This window comes from Lethenteron reissneri, chromosome 20 (assembly GCF_015708825.2).
Source record: "Lethenteron reissneri isolate LAM-NWPU_2019-01 chromosome 20, ASM1570882v1, whole genome shotgun sequence".
Classification (NCBI taxonomy): Eukaryota; Metazoa; Chordata; class Hyperoartia; order Petromyzontiformes; family Petromyzontidae; genus Lethenteron; species Lethenteron reissneri.
Window position 1 is genome coordinate 15,420,510 of NC_083798.1, and position 23,143 is coordinate 15,443,652.

General features: G+C 46.2%; 1 protein-coding gene across 4 annotated transcripts in view; it reads right to left on the bottom strand.

The window, feature by feature from the left end:
* LOC133344848 (cyclin-dependent kinase 14-like) overlaps positions 1-23,143 on the bottom strand; it is a 119,508-nt gene that overhangs the window by 64,611 nt on the left and 31,754 nt on the right. For all 4 annotated transcript variants that reach the window (XM_061555100.1, XM_061555099.1, XM_061555098.1 and 1 more), the window contains exons 6-10: positions 22,930-23,009; positions 10,873-10,967; positions 9,172-9,234; positions 5,681-5,804; positions 1,705-1,825 (exon numbers count right to left, since the gene is read on the bottom strand). In XM_061555100.1, coding sequence (XP_061411084.1) covers positions 1,705-1,825; positions 5,681-5,804; positions 9,172-9,234; positions 10,873-10,967; positions 22,930-23,009 — 483 coding nt within the window. The remainder of the gene's footprint in view (positions 1-1,704; positions 1,826-5,680; positions 5,805-9,171; positions 9,235-10,872; positions 10,968-22,929; positions 23,010-23,143) is intronic.

The window sequence follows — 23,143 nt, forward strand, 5'->3', positions numbered from 1 at the left end:
ATGTGGTGAGGTAAAGTGTAGGCACCCCGCACGTCTTCTAAGGTGTCTGGCCAGTGTGAAAGAGTAGGCCGAAACTACCCTCTGGAAGGCGGCTCTCGAGCTCCCACTCAGGGAAGTCCGTCTACCTCCACTGGCATGGGCAAGTAATTTAAGGGCTGTACCGTTATCCTGACACTATCCAATTAACACTGCCGCTGTGGTAAATAGAAAAGCTCCAACCTATCACTCGATTATTCCAGACACAACACCCGATAGTGCAGTGTTTTACAAGCAAATAATTTATTCTTGTTCCATCTTCTCGTAAAAAAGTACATTGCGAATATGAAACTTCTTGTTAAATCACATTAATAAATTATACAGTAACTAGCATAATGCGGCGCAGAGTCCCTTATCAAAAGAGTAAAAGTATTGGATAATTAATTTGTGACAAAGCCGGGAATCTGTATTTAATACTGAATCCCACAGCGAAAGATTTTGTCATCGTCTGTGAATTTTAAAGTAAGAGTACTGCCTGGCAAATGTGTAAGTTCAGCTTTACCAATGCACTGGCTGCAGTGGAAATTGAGAACTGGAGGACATCCTTTGTATGCATGAAAATATCAGCAATTCTATGCATTCCTCAATTACGAACATGTTTCATTACTGCTATGCCTTAGAACAAATGACAATTAAAACTAATGCTGTCCCTTGTGGTCACAAATAGAAGATCAGGAAACTGGGTTTAGTTGAGTTTCACCTTTTGACTCAGTGAAGAATTCACAAATTCAACAATAATTCAATGTACTTTTTATTTGTTCAGATGACATCCCACTGCGATTCATAAGACCTGGTGACGTTTGGTAAATGCAAATATATTTGTCTCACATGAGTCACAGTACCTACATTTGTAAGTGGTTCGCACACTGCGCTATGAATCCAGCCGACTGAATTTGATTCCAGGCCATGGCTAAAATCAGTGGCGAGAGATATCTGAACTAGTCCTGGTACGACCCTTCACCACCGCTCGCTCACAAGCCTGCTAACCTTATGGTCAAGCAACCTCCATGACCAACAGTGTGGGGAGGCCTTCATCCAGCAGTCGAATGAATACATTTTTAACAGGTCACAAGACCTGTTATTGCAAATAGTTTGTTTACAAGCATATACACACACACAGGTGTTAAGAGCCAACAACTTGATTTCATAAAATGACAAATAACTCTTTGAAAGTACATTTCCTTGGCCATTTTAGTCCCCAGTTTCATCCCCTTAGTGGTCAATTAAATGGGATTCTTCAGACCTTAGAGCCACACGTGTCCTGGCACTGGCTCTGGCATTGCAGAGTGTGCACAACGAACGGAGGCGTTCCGCACGGCTGCACAGAGATGAGCAATTATGTGATTAAGTCGTGGTGCGGTGACCTGCGAGAAATGGGAGCTGCCATCCCGGCGTAAGAAAATGCGGAGCACATGACAGAAGTGGGACACAGCGAGACGAGTGCAACCCCTGCAAAAGTCAGCACTTTCTTTCCTGACTCAATAGCTTGCAAACGCTACCAATAACAGGCAAAATCTAAAGATTTCCTTGACAGCTAAATCAGAGGCCATGTGTGATACGTTTTGCGCCGCACACATGGGGAAATAAATGAGAAACCATGGAGTGTGCTGGCAAGAAGGGCAGCAGAGCAGTAGTGGTGTGGTGTGGAGGCTGGGTGGTGGCACCCACCACATGTCCAGGCAGGTGGAGTAGTCCGTGGAGCCCAGCAGAACGTCGGGGGGCCGGTACCACAGCGTCACCACCTCGTTTGAGTATGTGTGGCTCGGGACCGACTTGGCGCGAGCCAAACCTGCAGACGTGCGGACAGCACCAGCAGCAGTAGCGCGCGAGGAACACGGCACACAGCTCATTAGAACGTGTCGCAGTAGCCCATGAGATGCACCACACAGTTAATTATGAATTTTTGAAAATATATATAGTGCTTTCCTATACACCCAGGGCGTCTCATAGCAATTTACATCACCTCTCTTCTCAACACATTTGAATGGGCACCCCCAGTGGCAGCTGTCCCTTGTGGGCACAAGGTGAATCAGCACCAGAGGTCTGCAAATGCCATTCGACTGCCAGTAGGGGTCAATGATTGCTATTATAATCCCAATGGAGTAATTTACAGGAAATTTCTAAATTTGGCAAAAACAATTATAATGATACCTCATGCAGGCTAAAATAACACATTTTACATGATCTACATGATTTACGTGATCTATTTGCATTCAAATATCCACATTATTATGAACAATGTGAATAATAAAAATGCAACAATCTCTTTCGTCAGTGTATATTTATTGCACGTAAACTTTTGTGGGCTGCGTTGGCAGCGACCGAAAAAAAACAAAGACCGAAATTTTTTTACGAACATTAATGCTAACTGGAATTTAAATCATGCGCATTAAGTTAGCTGACAGATTGAGCAACGGTTCATGAACAAAAAAATATGGAAAGAGAGCAAGCGAGACCAAGATTGTGACTCATAGTCAGACATTTATAATGTGATGTCTCAAAACTTATAATTTGGAAATATTTCGAATTAAGCAGTTGGTGCATAATAATGATAATTGTCTTTTTACCCTTTTATCTGGCAAAAAAACTGACACCTTTTTTACAAGGAGTCATGTTTGCATTGACCAAAATACCTGCAGTCAGAATGCAAACAAAAAACACAACTCTGATAATGTGTGCACTGTCCTTGAAATTGATGTGGACCAATCAATTTCAAGGACAGTGCATACATTATCAGAGTTGTGTTTTTTTGCATTCCGACTGCAGGTATTGTGGTCAATGCAAACATGACTCCTTGTAAAAAAGGTGTCAGTTTTGTTGCCAGATAAAAGGGTAAAAAACCAATTATCATATTTTGCTACTGGTGCATAATTAGTTTTACCTTAGACACTGGGTAGATAATTAATGACTAAAAGGCAAATCCGCAGACCTGCAATTTCCTGCTGACGCCGCTTCTGGCAGGGGCCGTCCACAAGAACAGGCCCTCGAGAGCCCCTAGAGAGGGTATTTGGCCTACTCTTTCACGCTGGTCAGGCGCAGTATCCACACTGCCCCACCACACCCGACCCTGCCAATCGTCGATTAACCGTGGTGTATGCATTTGTACTGATATTTAAGAAACATGTCTCTAGTATCAACTGTGGAGCGAGGAGATCGAAGCGGCGATTTCTGAATTGCAAGCGCAGTGTGCCAACCATTACTCCAAGGCAGCATTTCTGTGAAGAATTAAAATGTCCCCACTGCCCTGCTGTGTAGAGGGGGGGGGGGCTATAGGACGCTGTGGGCTCAATCCTGCCTTTGTGGAGCCTTCTCCATCGGTGAGGGCCCAAACTCGCTTCCTGGAAACCTGAGACCCCACGATTGCTCGCTCGCCCGCTCAATCGCTCGTTTGTTCGGTCGCCTCGCAGAACAGGGCCCTCTTTATCCTTCTCGGCGCTCAGTATTTTTGCTCTTTTTTCGCCACAAATAACCAATAGGCGTTTTCTACGTTGACGCTAAATAACAGCTCTGTGAACGCACGGCGTTGCTGCACACACATTCGTCTGAACTCGCACCTTCTGAAGAGCAAGAGGAATAATGAGGCATATTGTGCAAATAATTTAATTATTCATCAAATACGTGAAAAAGATCTCCTCACGAAGTTATAATATTAATAATGCCCTCTATACACCCAGGAAAGACTCATCGGGATTCTGAATTGTAATGTTTGTACAATTTCCTTGACATATGTTTGACTTTGCCTGGGAGGAAACCAAAGTACCCAGAGATAAAGTCATATTTAAACATATTTTTTTTTAAACACGCTTTAATGAAATGTACCGTACGAGTAATGGCAGAACTCCACGACTCCAGGAAGTGGCCCCGAAGCTTGCCATAACGTAAGGTGCCGTGGTGATTTACAGCCAACATCAGTTGAGCGTGGACAATTAGACCCAAGCCGAAACATAAAATATAAAAAATATTGCTTAAAATATTTATTTAGATTTTTAATGATAGAATATAGTATTGTCATCAGTATGACATACGTATACCAAGTTTGCAGTCGATACGACATTGGGAAGTGGGTTAAAATTGAGTTGCAAGATTTGAGGATACAACAGACAGAGTTAGTTAAATAAAAGCGTGCAAAAAATACATCCACGATACGAGTGGGTTACACTCAAAGCATATTCACAGATATAATCAAGAATGCATTGCTGTATTGTGCTGCCACCCCCCAGATACCACACCTGGTAATCCCGGGCAGTCTCCCATCATACAAGCGCTAACTAGGATCAATCCCTGCTCAGCTTCCGTGATCTAACAACATCAGTGGGAGTGATTTGGTCATGGGCGATACACTTTAGTAAAAACCAAAGTGGTTTCCAACCGAAGCAAGTGTGGAGGGTAACACCTTGTGAAAGACCCGACGCAGAAGATCCCTTGGCTACGATGAAGCTTACGTGCCACCCTAAACCAAATCCGCACAAACCATAGCAAATGCAGTAACTTTATGCATAAGTGGGAATAAAACTCTCCATTGTGCTACCGTGATCACCCAGAACAGACCATCGAACATAAAACGACGCAATGCCCGATTCACAAATGGAAAGGAGGGATCACAGCGATACCGCTCGGCTACTCCTGATGCGACTATCTGGCTCAACCGCCTCAGTGTAAAATTATAGCTATTGCTCTTTATCATCAGCCAATATGAAGAAGAAGTGCTCATCTCCGTTTATATGCCTGAATCCGTAGAGAAAATTCCACATTGTTATGCCAGGGGCGATTTCTTCCATAGGACACCTATTGTTGTTATGCCACATGTTTAAACAACATTCCTCAAGCTAGGAAATGCTAATTGAATTGTCAGTCTGGCTAAAGAACAGCAGTGTTGGCTCAGGGTGACCTACCACAATACGTCTCTCAGAGTATATCAATTTACATCCATTCAAATACAGATTAAGCTGTTACTGCATGTGTCCGCTGATTTATGAACACATCCCACGTAACATACCGAGCACTGAATCGAATTAATGTAGAGATTTGTGTGTGTGTGTTTGCGCGTGGTACACATGATGTAGAAAGTGCTGAATCAAGTTAAGATAGAGTTCTTGTGTGGGTGGTTGCAAGCCTCCACTCCACCTTCAGTCGGTAGCGACCTGACTGCCCCAATAATATGGAACTGTCTTCACACCACAATCTGTGCTGTTTACTCAATTCTCCTTTTCTCGTCCAGGCTGAAGACCTTTCTTCATTTTCCCTCTGCTCATGAACGACTGCCTATCTCTATTACATGAACACGCCCACCGCTTCTGTACAGCCTCTTGAGATGTGGTCGCATTTAGATACTATAAAAATCCAAATTGCATTGCGCTGCAATGATGCAGACCAATCATAATAGAAAGCATTCCCTAAGATTGAGTGCGACTCATTCGGCAATCATCAGGCAAATGCAGCACTTAACCACCTCATGTGTATTTGAACCGACGTTAACCGGTGAACTTGGAGCAGTGCTGTACAATGGTGGATCACGAGAAATGGAGTTTGGCAAAATCCCCACTGGCTCGGCGGGGGGAGGGGAGTCGATAGAAGTCACCCGTCACGTCACGGTGGCACGCATCCAGCGGCGGTGACTGTGCCCACCGATGCCACCGGAACCCACCGAAATCAGCCAGCTTGAGCTCCCCCGTCTCGCTGATGAGCAGGTTCTGCGGCTTGAGGTCACGGTGCAGGATGCGGCGCTGGTGGATGTAGGCGAGGCCGCGCAGCAGCTGGTACAGGAAGAGCTGCGGTGAAAGAGATGAGTGGCGGCACGAGCATGGGTCATGGCGGTTCGGGGTGGAGGCGGAAGGAGCAACGAGACTGCCGTTAGTCCCGCGCGCTACGCACTTTATTTACGACGATTACATTTTACGCTTATCTTGATCGCGTTGCGTTGTTGTCGATACCCGCACTGTGCAAGTAAGTTGTGTCTCTCCCACCGCCGCCCTCTCCCCGGTTATCTGGTTTTTCGCCGTGCCCACTGCTCTCGAATGTCAATGAGGAAATGAATCATGAAATGCGCCCGCTCCATATCGGTCAGCAGTGACAGACAGGGGCCGCCTTTAAGTGAATGCAACTTATATGTTTCAGGGCGACCGAGTGACCTTGGCTGTCACACTCGCCTGGGCAGGAGACACATGAGACATCAGCCATGCGGAGCATTGCGGTGACCACCGCTGACATCAAATGGACCTGGGGCTGGGGTGAGGATCTTGGGTCTCAGCTCAAGTGGGATATCCAAAAATATAGGCAATTTATTGATGTATTACTCTAGAAATTATCGGAGTAATCACTTGACTAATTTGATAGAACATAAATGGTTGGGAATAAGTCTCCTGCTCCCACATGTGTCTCTGAATGAGAGGTAATGGACGGTGCTTGATGACGTCATAGGCATAATCAGCCATGTTATGCTGGACGTGGCTTGTAGGAACAGCCGATAAAGCAGTCGATTACGTGAAGGCTTGGCTGAGATGGCCAATAAAGTAGTCGATCGTACTTTTGTACTCGTTAAGTCAACTTTATTGACCAATCGTCCCAGCTCTAATCTCAACCAAGCCTCCACGTTGCGCACGCAATATGACCAGCTTGGCATTGATACTAATATAACCACCTTTAGACATTTTTACATTAGTTGTTCTTTAGTGTACATCATCATCATCATCTTCAGGCATAACCATAGCTAGACGAAGGCCTCCCCAAGCCGTCGCCATCTCTCATCATGCTGCGACAATCCATCTCTCGTACTTGTACACGACCTGATTTAATGCACATATTTTCCGGAACGGTTTTAATATTCAGTGTAACAAAAGCTCATTGTTGCATTATCTCATTATATTATAATTTTGTGCATGCTTGATTTAATTATCAAATTCCATTTTTTTTTTGGGCATATGGTGTTACATCTTTTTTTTGTTCACGAATATTAATTGTCCTCGACGTCTGCTTCAGTAAAACACATCTCGGTGGGTTCTCATCTTGACTTAAATGATGATAATGATGTGTCCGTACTCTTGTAAAGCCCTCTTGGCAATCCCCCGCTGGATGAGGGCCTTGTCATGCCATGTGGGTCATGGGGGTTATTTGACCACACTGTAGCATGGTCGGCATGGGCCCTGTTGCATTGAATTAAGTGGGGCCACCTGTCACATCCACCCCCCCCCCTCCCTTCATAGCCCGGGCCCCTTGGCCCTTCCAGCCCGTGGGCCACGGTGCAGTTGCACCGGCCTTCACACTCGATTTCTATGCCACTATCCGCAACGGTTTGCCTTTTGCTATCTTTTTGACGAAACTCAACACCTTGGTCAAATGGCTTTACACCTCTTCGGATGTTGCTGCGTTTCTGGGTTGTAACGCGGCAGGTCGTTACGGTGCGATATCCAACGTTTCGCTGCACACACTTGAAGCATCCTTCGAAGCCACACCGAGCAACTCACTTTGTTTACACTACTGTATAGTAAGAGTTGCTTATTCGAAAAAAAACTGCAAACATTTAACTAGATAAAGTGTACAAGAATTTTTATGGTTAAACAAGTTATAACTTTGAAATGGCTGTGAGACATTCTGCCGGTTAATGGAAGTGGCTCTTGGGATCGCAGCGTACAGTGTGCGCACATGTGCCTAGAAATTCAGCTGACTCCGTAGCCGTCATGTTAATTGCACATTCTTTGTGTGTGTGTGTATATGATGTGTATACACATACCGTCTATGTGTGTGTTGTTTTGGCACAATTACAGTTGCTAATGTTTAGGTAAAGTCCGTAATGCTGGCAGCTTGCTGTGTTAAGGACTCTTTCCCATGTCTGAGCTATGCAATGGAATGTTATCTCACATCTCAACATTTGTTTCTCATTATAACATGGGAACTGGAGCATGCGAATCCAAGGGAAGTCTCCGCAAAGACTCGAATGCTGAATCTTGAAATCTGTACTTTGTTTTGTTACACATTCGTATTCTCCCGAAAAAGAAAATAAAACCAAACGACAAATTCCTGGGTGAATCAACAACCACATCTGCATAAGCTATAACTTAATAAACTTTTACGCGGAACAAACTCGAGTTGCATTTCATGATCGAATTGCTTATATATATACTTTTTTTACTGGTATACACTGTACAATTCTGTTTCTTTCCTTCAGCGAATGGAAAAGTTTCAGTAAAAAACTAAACCATGCATGGAATATTTCTGCTCAAGTGTGTTTGGTCTATGCCCATGGATGTCGCACATAGTTCATCGGAACGTTCAACAGCACCGGCATGCAAATGAAACTCAGCCCGCGCGGTAATACCGGATGGCTAAATGTGGGGCAACAACACTGTTGTTGTTTCTAGATTTGAAGCTTTCGTGACTGCAAGGATTCATATTCTTTGATTTTTTTTGGTAAAGTCACGTAGGTAAAAAATTAAAATTAATAAAAGTAAAATAAAAATAAAATAAAAATAAAGGCTTGTGTTGCCTCCGAAACGTCGTGATTTTTATTTTTATTTTATTTTTATTTTACTTTTATTAATTTTAATTTTTTACCTACGTGACTTTACCGAAAAAACCTAAGAATACTGTTGTTGTTGCTGCTGTTGTTGTTTTACCATCTTGTTGTTTACACTCAGTGAGAGTGATCGTGTAAGCACGGTTAACATATCGCTTTCATGTTCGTTGGGGGGTGACAGACTTGAATAAATAAATGGGTACATGCAAGCACCGCGAAGAAGAGAGGGACAGATGTTGCACACAGTCGAGAAAAAAAACAAGAGCAGATAGAATTAGTAATGAGAAGTTGAGATAACCGATGAAGGTAGCAGCACACAATGAAGAGACGAGAGAAGCGCAGCGGAGATGTTGGCGACTCATCCTGAGGACAGATCCAGAAAATGTGCGACGGACAGTCCTGCTGATGGGACGTGCAAGGCAAGAGACAGAAGACAGGCAGGGTAGAGATGAGACGGAGAGATAAGATCTGGGAAGATATGGCGAGTGTTGGTCTAAGGCAGGAAGACGCCCCAAACAGGGCGGAGTGGAGAGCAGAGCCGCCGATGACCCCTTACATTCGGAACGAGGTGAAGGAGGAGGAAGAGGAAAGAGACAAGTGGCGTGGCTCTTCGAGACGTCACTCACCTTCACATTGTGAGGGTGCAGGCCTCCAGGGTACTTCTCCATGTAATGGCAGAGGTCGGTGTGCTGCCCAGATCCACAAACACAAAAACACACAGACACAGGCACGCACACAGATACACACACACACGCGTACACAGACAGACACACACACACGCACGCAGATATGTGCTCACAGACGATGACACACACACACAATGACACACGCGCACACAGACACGCATAAAGATAGAGAGATATGCACACATTTCATACATTTTATTACTCTATGCTTAAAAATTATCACGTATTTAAAAGATACGATAAATGTTTGACTCAATGATATGACATGATCTTTGTTAGGCACGTTAGGTGATTCATGGATGAAAGGAGTGTATTATGCTCATGACATGCGTGTAAAATTGTGCATGTAAAAAATAAATGATATACAATTTATAACAAATATATGCTACCGTTACATTTATGTTGATAGGGCAAACAAAGCTGAACAAATGAAACAGTTGTAAAACACAACAAACAAGATAAAGAGTAGCAAATAACGAGATGATGATGAGAATCAATTATTGAATTGACTTTAGAACCCTCCATCGTGACATTTCATAGGTTAGCAAGGGGCGTGAATCGTTAAACTCGACAATGCATATTGTTCCAGTGGTTAGCGAACTCCGCTGTAAACTCGGCAACCCGAGTTCAATTCCTGGCCACTGATATCTAACCCAGCCCTTGCCTTCCCCTACACCAACCCACACTGACCAGCATGATGAAGTATGGTTAAACAACCTACACGAATGACACGGTATGGAGGGGTCTTCTTGGTTCTTTCGGTAAAGTCACGTAGAAGGGAAGTAATAAAATAATAAAAATAAAACATAATAAAACAATTCTCACGACGTTTCGGCCACAACGCAAGCAGCCGTCCTCAGGTGAAAACCAGGTCCGTCGAGGCGACAGAGTCTGAATGAAACAGCACACGAGCTTGGAGCATATATATAAGCTGGGCGCATTGACAAAGGAATTTGCATATCAAAAGGAATTTAGCATATTTATGGGATCACATTCCTGCATTTCCCATAAATATGCTAAATTCCTTTTGATATGCAAATTCCTTTGTCAATGCGCCCAGCTTATATATATGCTCCAAGCTCGTGTGCTGTTTCATTCAGACTCTGTCGCCTCGACGGACCTGGTTTTCACCTGAGGACGGCTGCTTGCGTTGTGGCCGAAACGTCGTGAGAATTGTTTTATTATGTTTTATTTTTATTATTTTATTACTTCCCTTCTACGTGACTTTACCGAAAGAACCAAGAAGATGAATCCCTGCAGTCACGAAAGCTTTAAATCGAAAGGTATGGAGGGGCTTTCATCCAGCAGGTGATTGACAAAGTGGGTGAAAAGTAGTAGTAGTAGTATTACTATTGTTTGTATTATTCTGGAACGGCCCTCAGGGGCTCTGCGAGGCTCTTCTGCCAGCAGTGGTGTGAGCACGTAATTTGCAGAACCGCACCTTCACCCCGGCATTTCTTTTTCTGATTATATCGCCACTGTAAGTTTTGAACAGTGGTCAAGGACATCCAACACTGGGCAAACGGAGTAGACGTGGTGGTGGTGGTGGTGCATGTGGCCGCGTTTTGGCGAAGGTCACGGAGCGATGGGGGGAGGGGGGCCAGGACGAGGGGGTGGGTGGCGCGGTGAGGGTAGCCTCACCACATACTCAAAGACCAGGGTGAGCGTCTCCCGCGTGTGGATGATGTCGTGCAGGAGGACGATGTTGGCGTGCTTCAGCCCCTTGAGCAGCGACGCTGGGAAAACAAATAAAGGAAAACCACTTTATTCTCCGGACACCAAGTAACCCCGACAGAACCGCCAACGCGTTGAAGAAAATAACGCGGTGGCTCCGGCGATCGATTTAAAATCGCATTTGTCAAATTGATGGCGCTGTATTTATAGCTGCTACTTCAGTAATGTCATTCGTTTGTTTTGAAAAATGAAAGGGAATAAAAATGCCATCAAGAAAAAGGAATATATCACGATTTTTTTAAATCAAAATTTACGACAACAGGCCTGTCTCTTTGAAGTGCTGTTCCACATCCATTATTCATTTGCGGTCACGTTATTTACTTTGTTAATATTAGGGGTCACATTGCAAATTATAAACCGTACGCGATCTGACCCAAAAATCTATTATGAATCATATTTGTCGCAAAAGCCTGCATGTCAAATTTCACTTACAAACCGTCATGATAATCACTGAGTACGCTGATTAAACCATTTATTTTAATTCGCACGTTTCATGATTAATGCACAAGCACTTGCACGACAACACTGTAACAGACTGCCAGGTAATAAGTGGAGGATGAATAGTGAAGAGGTCTCAAGCAGGCATCGTTCACATTCCTCGTTTGTTTCAAATGGCAGACACCAACGTGGGGCTTGGCTCAGTGCTTCATTAAAATCCCAAAATCTACAAGCGGGGAGACAAGCTCCCACGCAGCCACCGCATTGCAGATGATCTGCGTCACCCTCAGAACGTCTCGATTAGCCCTGCTTGACAAACGAGTCCTCCGTTCCACCTCTTCATCAGCACGCGCACACCCACAAACGGCCTGAAGCACTGTGGGACTAGCACTTCAGCATGTCGTGTCAACGGACCTGAGGCCGTTAGTTAGACATATCGACTTTGTCGGGGCCTCAAGGGCCACCCAGCGTGTCCCTAGTTTAATCTTGTTTTTTGCACATGGCTTCCTCACCTGGCCACCACTATTTGTAGAACCCGTAGATTTATGATCTTGACATAAGCTGCGTGAAGTTCCTTTGTTATCATATTTAAAAGTGTTCGACGACGCTGAGAGTGGATTTACATGTAAAGAGGCGTATTTCTGCGTATTGGATATGTTTGCACACAAAAAAGTCATCTGGAATCCTGCATAGCTTTCAGCAAAATTATAAAATTACAGATATTAAGGGACTGTATTAGTAGTGGTATGCAAGTACAATAAAAAAGACTAGTTTTGTTTATAACACTCAATTATACAAGAAAGAAATGTATGTATATACGTATATTAGAATATAGTAGGCCATTGGTAGGGGAGTAGTGGCACAAAGGTTAAAATACTGCACTGTGAACTCGGAAGACTTTAGTTTTATCCCTAGCCACAGTAGCCAGGGAACACATTCCTGCGGAGGGAGCTGGTAGGAACGTTGGGTTGCTCGGTCAATGGCGAGGGTCAACGGCGGCGTGGTGTATTCCGCAAATATACCCGATTGTGAGGGCGGGCACAAGCCGGCGTGAGTAGGTTAAACGTTGAGTTTTATAAGGGCACCACGGGGTGACCAGCCCCTCCCCACCCAGCCCCACCCCTCCCACCCCCCACCCAGCCCCACCCTCCCCACCCAGCCCCTCCCCACCCTCCCCACAGCCCCTCCCCACCCAGCCCCTCCCTGCACGACGAACGAACACAATAATCCCCTGTGGGCTGGAGGAACCAGTGGGTTCCTACCAGTATAACTGGACCACCCTGGGTCCCCCACTTTACCAAGTCGCACTGACTAGCGTGGTGAAGTATGGACAAAACATCCAGCAAGTAGATTAACAAAGGGCTGAAATTAGTCTCAATTCACTCATTTTAGTATGTCATTGACTGGAACGTCAGCATTCTATATTGTGTGCGGTTATAAGGCAGTGATAATGAGAAACCTGTTAAGTTCGTTTTTTTTATATATATATAGAATAACAGACACATTTAAAACAATCTTTCCATATATGGTGGGAAAATGTAACCGACTACTTCAGGTTTGTTTACATACAGCAGAAGATTAAATCAGGGAGACAAGAATGTACGACAAGTCTCTGGGTCAAGGACTGATTGATTGTTCAAGTGTGTAATGCTGCACTTCCCGGGCAATTGGAAAGATTTAAGACACAATAGGAACTGCTCCAATGCCCTGGCACAGACTGAGATGATCCAGCCACCATGCGCACAACCACGCCCCCCTTCCTAAGTAGGGACTCAGCGGAGAAATTCAGGCCATAACAGCAGAGCTCATACTCTTTATGTCCCATCCAATTATAAACCTATTGTTCCTTGGGGTTTATGGAAATGCTGGACAGAAAAGTGGGCAAAAAACGTAGCCACCCAAGACACAGAAAATACTTTCAGGAGTTAATTTGTATTCATTGCTAGCCAATGAGTGCATATGTAGGGGTGTCAGGGGAAGGATTCCCACCAATAGGAGGGTTAGTGGGAGGGGTGATCGAGGGGATATGAGGGGAGAACGGGCGGGAAGAAGGGGCCTTTGGCGGGAACGAGATTGGGACGGCTGGGGACAGGTGTGGATGGGAGAAAAGGATTAAAAGACGAAACCCCTGCAATTTTGTGTCGGCTCTCCTTTACACATATATCCCCACACCTGCAACACGTGGCAAGCCGTGGTAGTCACGCATCCAGGTACTAACCAGGCTCAACCGAGCCAAACTTTAGGTAATCTAACGACGTCCGGCGCATTTAGGGTGATTTACTCATGGGTTCTGTCATTTCATTACAAGTGGATGCGTTCACGTGTCACGTAAATGGCATGTGTGCAAACAGTAGTGTAAGATAAACAATTACGAGAAGGGAGCATCTACTCTGAGGTACAACACCTCAGAAAATGTGCAACTTCATGCAGCACCTCGGGAATTACCACGGTTGGCGACGTGCAGTGCAAAAGAAGTTCAGCGTACATACAGCTGCCAAATTTCGATTTAAAGCTTTCGTGACTGCAGGGATTCATCTTCTTGGTTCTTTCGGTAAAGTGACGTAGAAGGGAAATAATAAAATAAAACATAAAACAAATATTTTATTATGTTTCATTTTTATTAAAACATATAATAAAATAATAAAAATAAAACATAAAAAATATTTTAGTATGTTTTATTTTTATTACGTTATTATTTCCCTTCTACGTGACTTTACCGAAAGAACCAAGATGATGATACAGCTGCCAAATTAAGCAGGGCCAGGCAGCTCTTGGCGTCCCTCCTCAAAGCGCCCTACTTTCTACAGATATCTGCTGTGTTTACTAATGGCTGGCAACAGAGTGTCGGGCAGTGGCATGGCTATCGAGGATGCAGGTGGTGCATTTGCACTCCGGGTCAAGTGCCGGAGGGGCTCAGGCACTTGGTTACAAAGAGTGGGTGAAATTGGACAGGAAGGGTGGGCCCATTTCGTTCCTTTTACCAGGGATCATGCCAACCAGGGGTTTGGTCCAGTGGCTGGACAGTGGCTTCGTGTCTGTCAGGAGCACTGGAGAAGCCAACGCAAACCGTTCAGAATCAGAATATTGATTTATACTGGAGGAATCCGATGAGCTCTACAGCACGTTTTCAGAGATGTCCACAGATGTTCAGAAGCAGCACAGCACATTCACAGACGAGACTGGTGCTCGCTTGTACACTAAAATCCGTAATTCAAAACAGACCTCACAAATCTTTACTAAATTGGTTCAACGAGCTGAAATCCAATCCCACGTTATGGAGAACTGCAGGTTGCAGGCTCGTTTATGTATCGTGCACAACCCCATGGTGATTTCAACGGGGCTACAGCTTGACATCGGGTTCAAGTAGCTGCAATTCGGTGAAAACGACCATAATACGTTAACATTTTGTACCCATTTGCCGGCAGAAAGCATTTTTGCGTGCACATTTGGCAAGGAAAGCCACCTGCGGGGATTAATGTCGACAACCAAGGTGTATTAAAGAAAGTTAAGTGCCGCAAAGTCATCCCGAATGTGTTGGAAACGGGGGCGTTTTTTTTGCCAGACGGGTCCGAGAGAAATGAATGTGTATTATTTGATGGGGGAGCAGCACGCGCTGTTGGTTGCGGCTGAAAGAAGCGGGCCCTCTGCAGTGATTGTGTGATGGAGGACTCCGGCCTGTGTCTCCGTGAGCCATGGTGCGCACAGCGTGGGCTCTTGCTGCACGCACGCATCGCCGTATTATATATACATATCCTTGCTATATAAATATATATTTTTTCAATAAGATCTTGGTTACATTTTTAATCATACAAACAATAGGCACTGTGCCTAGGGCCTACGAAATCTAAAGGGCTTATGAAAAGATTTTGACCGTGTTTTTTTGGTTTGTATGATAACAAAAATGTAATCAAGATATCTCCTTGAATAAATACATGTATATAGCAAGGATAGGCATAGCGTATATACAAAGAGGCAAAGTCATGTCAATCTATTTTTTTCACAAGGTGAGAGAAATTAACACCGGAGATTAACCTTTCGAGATTTATGTGGCACTCAGCGCGTTCCCACCGAATTAGGGCACAGACTAAATAATGAACGTATTAGTAACAACATCTGTCCTGGACGAAGTACGTGTGAAACAAGCGAGCAGGAGCGGCGGTAGCAACATGAGCAGCAATAACTGTAGAAAGTTATCACTGAAGGCCCACACAATAGAAGGGCCTACAAGAACCTTAATCTGGCCCTGCACGCGCGTACAAGTGCAGTGTATTACGAATGTTGAACTTCTTTCATGCCGTACGTAGCCAACCGTCCTAGTCGGAGGTGGGGGCAAGGACAATAAACTAAACACAAAAAGCAGTTCTAAAGAAATCAGTTTTCAAACTAGATTAAAAAATCTTGATTTGATTTCTGACATTAGCATCATGCTAATCTCTGACATTAACATAACCATTTCCGTGCCCTCTAATTTCTCACATTAACATCATGCTAATCTCTCACATTAGCATAGCCACTTCCGTGCCCTCGTCGAGGAGGCCGCTCTCCTATCTTACATTTACATGCTAATCTCTCACATTAACATCACTAGCCCCGGCCACTTCATTATAACCCTTGAGCTACACCCATTTCAAACCTTTTAAAACAGTCTGCCTCAGCAGCAGACTATGCTTTCCCACCTGATGATGGACGCTTGTGTTGCACCCAAAACGTCGTGATTAATTTTATTTTATACCTACGTGACTTTACCGAAAGAACCAAAGAGTATAGATATAAAAATTCATAGCTCCAGTGGCTTCCTAATATAAAAAAACCCCAGCCACCCACGCTCGCTAGCATGGTGAAATATGCTCAATCAACCCCCATGACGAAACAAAATAGAAGTGTTCCCATAAATAAACCACCATGACAGAGAGAGGCCTTTCCATACAGGAGCTGTTATATCTCAGGTGGGTCAGGGCCAGTGAAGTGGCGATTAGCGCAATATGTATACCAGGATCCCTGTATCCCAGGTACAACTTTTGGCAACATACACATCAGTGACTGCAGCTGTCGTCAAATCTCGATTATCTGGGAACACGGGTGAAGGTGTAGGATGGCTCGTCTGTTATTGTTGTTTTATAAAGTAATCGGTTTACTTGCAGACATGTGTGAGGTCACATGGGCACTCAGTCACTGACCCCTGACGAGTGAGCAGCAGCTATTACTCCAATGTGTCCATGAAGATGTTTATTTTTCCAAAACATCGCTAATTCATAACCTGGATAATCCACCCATGAACGATCTAGAATTACCTATTTATGTGTGTCTCTCTCTCAAGTCGTTCAGCACAGTGGGGTGAGTGATAAGCAACAAAAACACCACTCTGCAGCCAAGGTTCAACTCCTGGGCACGCACACAAATAAGTTGCCTCTGGTAAGTGAATCTTGCTTCAGCATCTCCTCCGCCAACTCAACCTAAAATGGTGTTGCTGTTTTGTGTGCCAACAATAACAACACGGCCACGCTAACGGCGCTTGCTCCAGCACGAATACCAAAAGCAGAATTGATTTCCGTCATCGTGGCAAGAAGCGAAAGCTACTCAGCCCTCACGTGCATGTTTGATACACAGTGTGTCGAGTGTGGAAGGTACGGCGTATTTACAGCCCTTCACAAAGAGAGAGACCCATTCGTGCCGAAAATAATGCAATATGTGCCCAATTAAATGCGCACAGAGCACCTTTGTCAATCTACTCCTGGACGACAGCCTCCCCCCATGGTGTGTGGGCTATGAGGGGTTATTTAACCACACTTCTCCACACGCCGTCAGCGTGGGTTGGTGAAGTCTGGGAGCATAGGCAGGGCCACGTAGCTGTACAGTACAATATAGTACAATAATGGATTTTCCTGCACTCCTCTAGCCCTATGGCAACTTGTTTGTGCATGGCGGTCACCTTTCCAACCAAACACTAATCCAGGGACGATTTGGCCACGGACGTACATAGAATAGAGATGACACACCAATATCAATACCGCGACATTCGCCACTAAGGGCTGGTGACGCCACCACGGCGCCTGTGCCAGGTCAGGTGCACTTTGAGGCCACGTGAAGTGTCGATGGCTCGCTGACAGGAGGTCACGGGGCAGACCCAGCGGGTGCCATGGGTTGAACGACTGAGATGACTGGTAGATGCACCCCCTACTGTGTCAACTTGCTGCATGTTATCCACGTACGTACGTGCGTGCGTGTTAATTTGCACTGAGTGCACGTGTGTTGGGGCACAGCAGCCTCCCTTGCTCATGCCGAGATTAATTATCAATGTCATGACACTGTGTAAAAATATAAATATATTTTTTTTATTCCTCCGTAGTGTTATTTCCTAATTGCTTATGCCTCAAAAGTACAGAAAATGGATATTATTCCCCACAAAATTTGCTTTTGTGACCAGGACAGTGATATTTTGAAATTTACCTATTATCAATGAGAAAACGTGTGCATGTGTGTCATTCCTTCACGTAAAGTCCTGGTCACAAAAGCAAAGTTTGTGGGGCATAATAGCCATTTTCTATACTTTTGAGGCATAAGCAATTAGGATATAACACTTACTACCCAGGGACAAAAAATCGCGTTACATCGTGAATTATGACTGCTACTCGTGCTGCGAGCAGCCTCCCCGCACCATGCAGACGCCTTCCCTGGAACCCCCGTCTCTCACCCACGCCCAGCTGCCGGTGGCTGCCCAATGCTCATCAGCCACGCGTGGCAACAACGAACGGGCAACGCTCACACACACACAGTGTCACACACACACACACAGTGTCACACACACACAGTGACACACACACACACAGTGACACACACACACACATAGTGTCACACACAGTGTCACACAGTGTCACACACACACACAGTGTCTCCTCAGCTGTCCGTCAGCCCCCCCCTCCTCACCAACACACACCAGTGAGTGTGTCACCCCCCCCCCCTCACCAACACACACCAGTGAGTGTGTCCCCCCCCCCCCTCACCAACACACACCAGTGAGTGTCACCCCCCCCTCCTCACCAACACACACCAGTGAGTGTGTCCCCCCCCCCTCACCAACACACACCAGTGAGTGTGTCACCCCCCCTCCTCACCAACACACACCAGTGAGTGTGTCACCCCCCCTCCTCACCAACACACACCAGTGAGTGTGTCACCCCCCCCCTCACCAACACACACCAGTGAGTGTGTCACCCCCCCCCTCCTCACCAACACACACCAGTGAGTGTGTCACCCCCCCCTCACCAACACACACCAGTGAGTGTGTCACCCCCCCCTCACCAACACACACCAGTGAGTGTGTCACCCCCCCTCCTCACCAACACACACCAGTGAGTGTGTCCCCCCCCCCTCACCAACACACCAGGAGTGTCACCCCCCTCCTCACCAACACACACCAGTGAGTGTGTCACCCCCCCCTCCTCACCAACACACACCAGTGAGTGTGTCACCCCCCCTCCTCACCAACACACACCAGTGAGTGTGTCACCCCCCCCCCTCACCAACACACACCAGTGAGTGTGTCCCCCCCCCCTCCTCACCAACACACACCAGTGAGTGTGTCACCCCCCCCCTCACCAACACACACCAGTGAGTGTGTCACCCCCCCCCCTCACCAACACACACCAGTGAGTGTGTCACCCCCCCTCCTCACCAACACACACCAGTGAGTGTGTCACCCCCCCCCCCCTCACCAACACACACCAGTGAGTGTGTCCACCCCCCCCCCCCTCACCAACACACACCAGTGAGTGTGTCCTCTGGGCTCATCTCGTTTTCGTGAATGATGCCCACTGCGGTGGGACTGCTGTGATGAGTAAGACTCGCTATGAAATTACAGTTCGTGATAAATGTTCAGCACATTCAGGGTCATTCCATTGACTCCTAAAATCACCTAAAAGCAAACTTTTTTGAGGGGGGGGGGTATGATTTCAGATCATTAATGCATGAGAGGGTATCATGTATTACCTTACACTGATCGCATTATTCTGTGTTATATAAATCGTAATAATGTACAGTTCTTTGTCGCCCCACTGCTGAATCAAGGTCTCCCTATGCCGTATTGCTCGTGGCTGTTGTTGGGCTATGCTTCACCACCCTGGTCCGTGTGGGTTTGGGAATAGGATGCCCAGGACTGGATCAGTGGCCACTTGCCAATGATGTTAGCCGTGGCCGGGAATTGAACTCACTGGGTTAATAGCATAGTATGCGAACCACTGCACCACCACTGTGTAATATACCAACCCATGCATTAGGCACCACATGTACAGTATTTATAATGTTTAGTTAAATATAGCATCGTTGATGCAAATGGAATCTTGCAACCGCAGAGGAACCACAAGCAGGAAGACAACTAGGCGGGTGAGCCGGCCCCAAACAGTTGCCCAAGCTCTGCAGTCCTCAATATTGAAAGATATTTTCAGCTAAAAAATTGGGATTTATATATGATTTTTATTATACAGTAAAATTTGTATTACTCACATTTTTTCAAGCTGGCAACACTGTTTGTAATTATTTATAATGGACTCTTTGGTTACTGAAAAAGCCTGTTTCATGTATGGCCCAACAAAGGAACCCCACCACACCAGAGGTCGCAAACGGGTTTTGATTCCTTACCCGTACCCGGCCGCACCAGGGTCGCAAACGGGTACCCGTACCCGGCCGTACCCATACCCTACCCATACCCGGCCGGGTACGGGTAGGGTACGGGTATCGGGTACCTGATTGCGACCTCTGGGATGAAGCCATGTTGCAGGCGCGGGTGGGTTGATTCTAGGAACTTGAATTGTGAGAAGAGACAAGTACGTTGGGAAATGAGTGACAAACGGTTACTCACCAGTGACTCACGGCCTACCCGTACCCGTACCCGGCCGCACCAGGGTCGCAAACGGGTACCCGTACCCGGCCATTCTTTGCGTGCGGTACCCGGCCGGGTACGGGTAGCCGGGTATCGGGTAGGGTACGGGTATCGGGTACCCGGTTGCGACCTCTGCCACTGCCCAACAGTGAGGTGGATACCGAGCACGAGAAAGTGAAATTCTCACCTCCTCTAGCCCAGGAGCGTCAATGCAGATAGACGGGGTTGGGGGGGAGGGTCACTCAATGCTCACATGAGGGCAGGGGACACGTCTACCACTTCATTGAGTGCGCCGGTGTACGTGTATGTATATATGTAATAAATAAATAAATAAAAACTACACCACGCATTCTTTGCGTGCGGTGTTTTTTAGTCGGCAGATGTGGCCGGGGTGCGCCAAAGGGGCCGTGGTGAGCACGGCACACTTAATTAGAGGCAGGCATGCGAGGCGGCAGGAAAGCAGGGCAGACCGTAATGATCGTGACCTCTGGCTCCGGCGCAGGATGCCACTGGTAATTTAACTTCAACGCAGAGGCGGTAATAGAAAGACCGAGCGGCGCAGATAATTGGCGCAAACGTTGTTTACAATGCATTAAAGAGAAAAGGTTTTAAACAAAAGAAAATGCAAATGAATAAGTGTCATTTAACAAGGGCATTTATATGCGTCCTGCTGTGCGCACACCGGATTTAGATGTTTTCAAATGTAGACATTTGTGTGTGTCGGCTCTGTCTGATGAGGAGGAATGAAACGGGGAGAAAAGTGACCTCTGTCCCACTGTGATGTTATGCGTTCGTCGACTGCTAAACATGGGTTGGCTTTAGAGTTGAACATTTTTCGTCACACGGCTCAAGAGACCGGAGACTTTTCCTTTTTTTTTACCTGAGTGGCCGGGATTTGTGGATTTGCAGGTTTGTGGGTTGGTGCCAGAAGAACATGAATCGGAAACTAAGGAGTTTGACAGAAACCAACTCATACATTGCCAAGATTCATATCTTGGACTAATTCAAAGAGTTGCCTGCCCAATTATGTCTCTTCCTGTATGATTGTCGCGTAATTTGTGGTGGGTTGTGTTCACCATGGTATAATTGTTAGCACACTGCACTTGCAATCAATCCAGAGGTCGCCGGTTCAATCTTCCAGTGCAGCAGTTTCAACAATGGGTACGTTTCTTGAGTCCACCTGCCTCTGTCCACGCAGCAGTACACGAGTCCAGCACTGCTAGTTGATCGGCAGATCGTGTGTGGCGGGGTAAAATGTGGGTATTCCCACCTCTTGTTCTTGTTCATGTTTTTGTTTTTTTGTTTGTTGCGGTTGCACCCGATTCAAGAGCCGAATGGCTCACAGGGCTATACCTGATAAGTGCAACTTGAAAAACTTGAAACTTCTTCCAAGATGTCTGGTGAGAGTGGAAGAGTAGGCCAAATGCTCTCTAGGGTGGCTCTATTGAGCTCCTTGCAGTAGAAACCCTTCCGTTGCGTCTCGTGTGTGTCCACCGTGTGTCATGTGTCGTGTGTCCAGCGCTGTGTCCTCCACGTCAGAGGATACTCGAACGCTTTAATCAACTTCCTACGGCGACGCACACGTCAAGCGGCCAACGTGTTCCCATCTCACTTTGAACGCAGCCGCCTATTTAAAATAAATGGCAATAACAGCTCGGACGACTACACCGAAATCATTGGGTTTCTTGTCATTACAAACATGGGCTTCATCAGTTGGGCTGAAATTACGCGGCGCATGCCACCCCACTCCACACGTTACACAAGATGACTTGTCACAGACACAGGACGTTACAATGTTATCACTGAATGTGTCGACAGATGCCCTCTTTGCGCGCTAATACATTTCCGACCGTGACACGGTGTAGTGTACAAGCGTTATACACACAGAGGGCTGAGTGCATCGCGTGGTCGAGTTGCAGACGGGAGGATGGCGGTTAGGGGTTCCCTGTCGCATTCTGAGAATTCATGCCGAAGGGGTAACCGTGGAGGCAGGGCCGGAGCTTAAAGCGGGGCGGTCCGCTCCGGTATGCATACACAGCATACAAGTAAGAAGCAAAGAGACTATATGATGGACCGGCAAACTTGAGATTTCATGTCAGGATATGATCGAGGTGAGCATTATGTATAAAATGCATTTTAAATGTGCTGGAATACTGTTACGTAGTGTATCATGTATATTAAATCTACTATAATACCCTTACATGGTATACAGGTAAAAAGGTAAAATATAAAAGGTCCAGTCTTGCAATTACTTGCTCACACCACTGTTGACAGAAGGCCACCACTAGAGGGAGTTCTAGAGAGTGCCTCTGGATGGAATTTGGCCTTCTCTTCCATGCTATGTAGTTTACAGTACATATATTCAATGCAGTAGAATACCATTACATTGTATATTTCTTCGATGCATACTGGCATCTTTTTCAAAGCACTTAAAACGCTGGGCAGGGCCAGTGATGTTGTCCAGGAAGCAGTTTCTCAATTTGCAATGGCAAACACTCTCTAGTCGGGCAGCAACTGGAGGAAGGTGCAATTGCCCCGCGAGAGACACAAACATCCATGATCATAACTCTTGACCCAGCTCGACGCACAAAGGGCCCTTCTGAGGCGACAGTGAGAAGGGGGAGAAGTGTGGGCGCCCGCGTTGCATTTACCTTCGCGGATGGCAGTGAAGGGCGTGCCTTCCTCCTCCTGCAGCCGGATCACTTTGAGTGCCACCAGCTTCCCGTTCACCCTGCGTGACAACACAGCAGTGAGACCCCACGTGCACCCTCCGTCCGACCCACTCCCTCGCCTCGTTAAGGCTCAGCAGCGTAGCTATCGTGTGCGCAGGTGGTGCAACTGCACACCGGGGCCTACGGTCCGGGT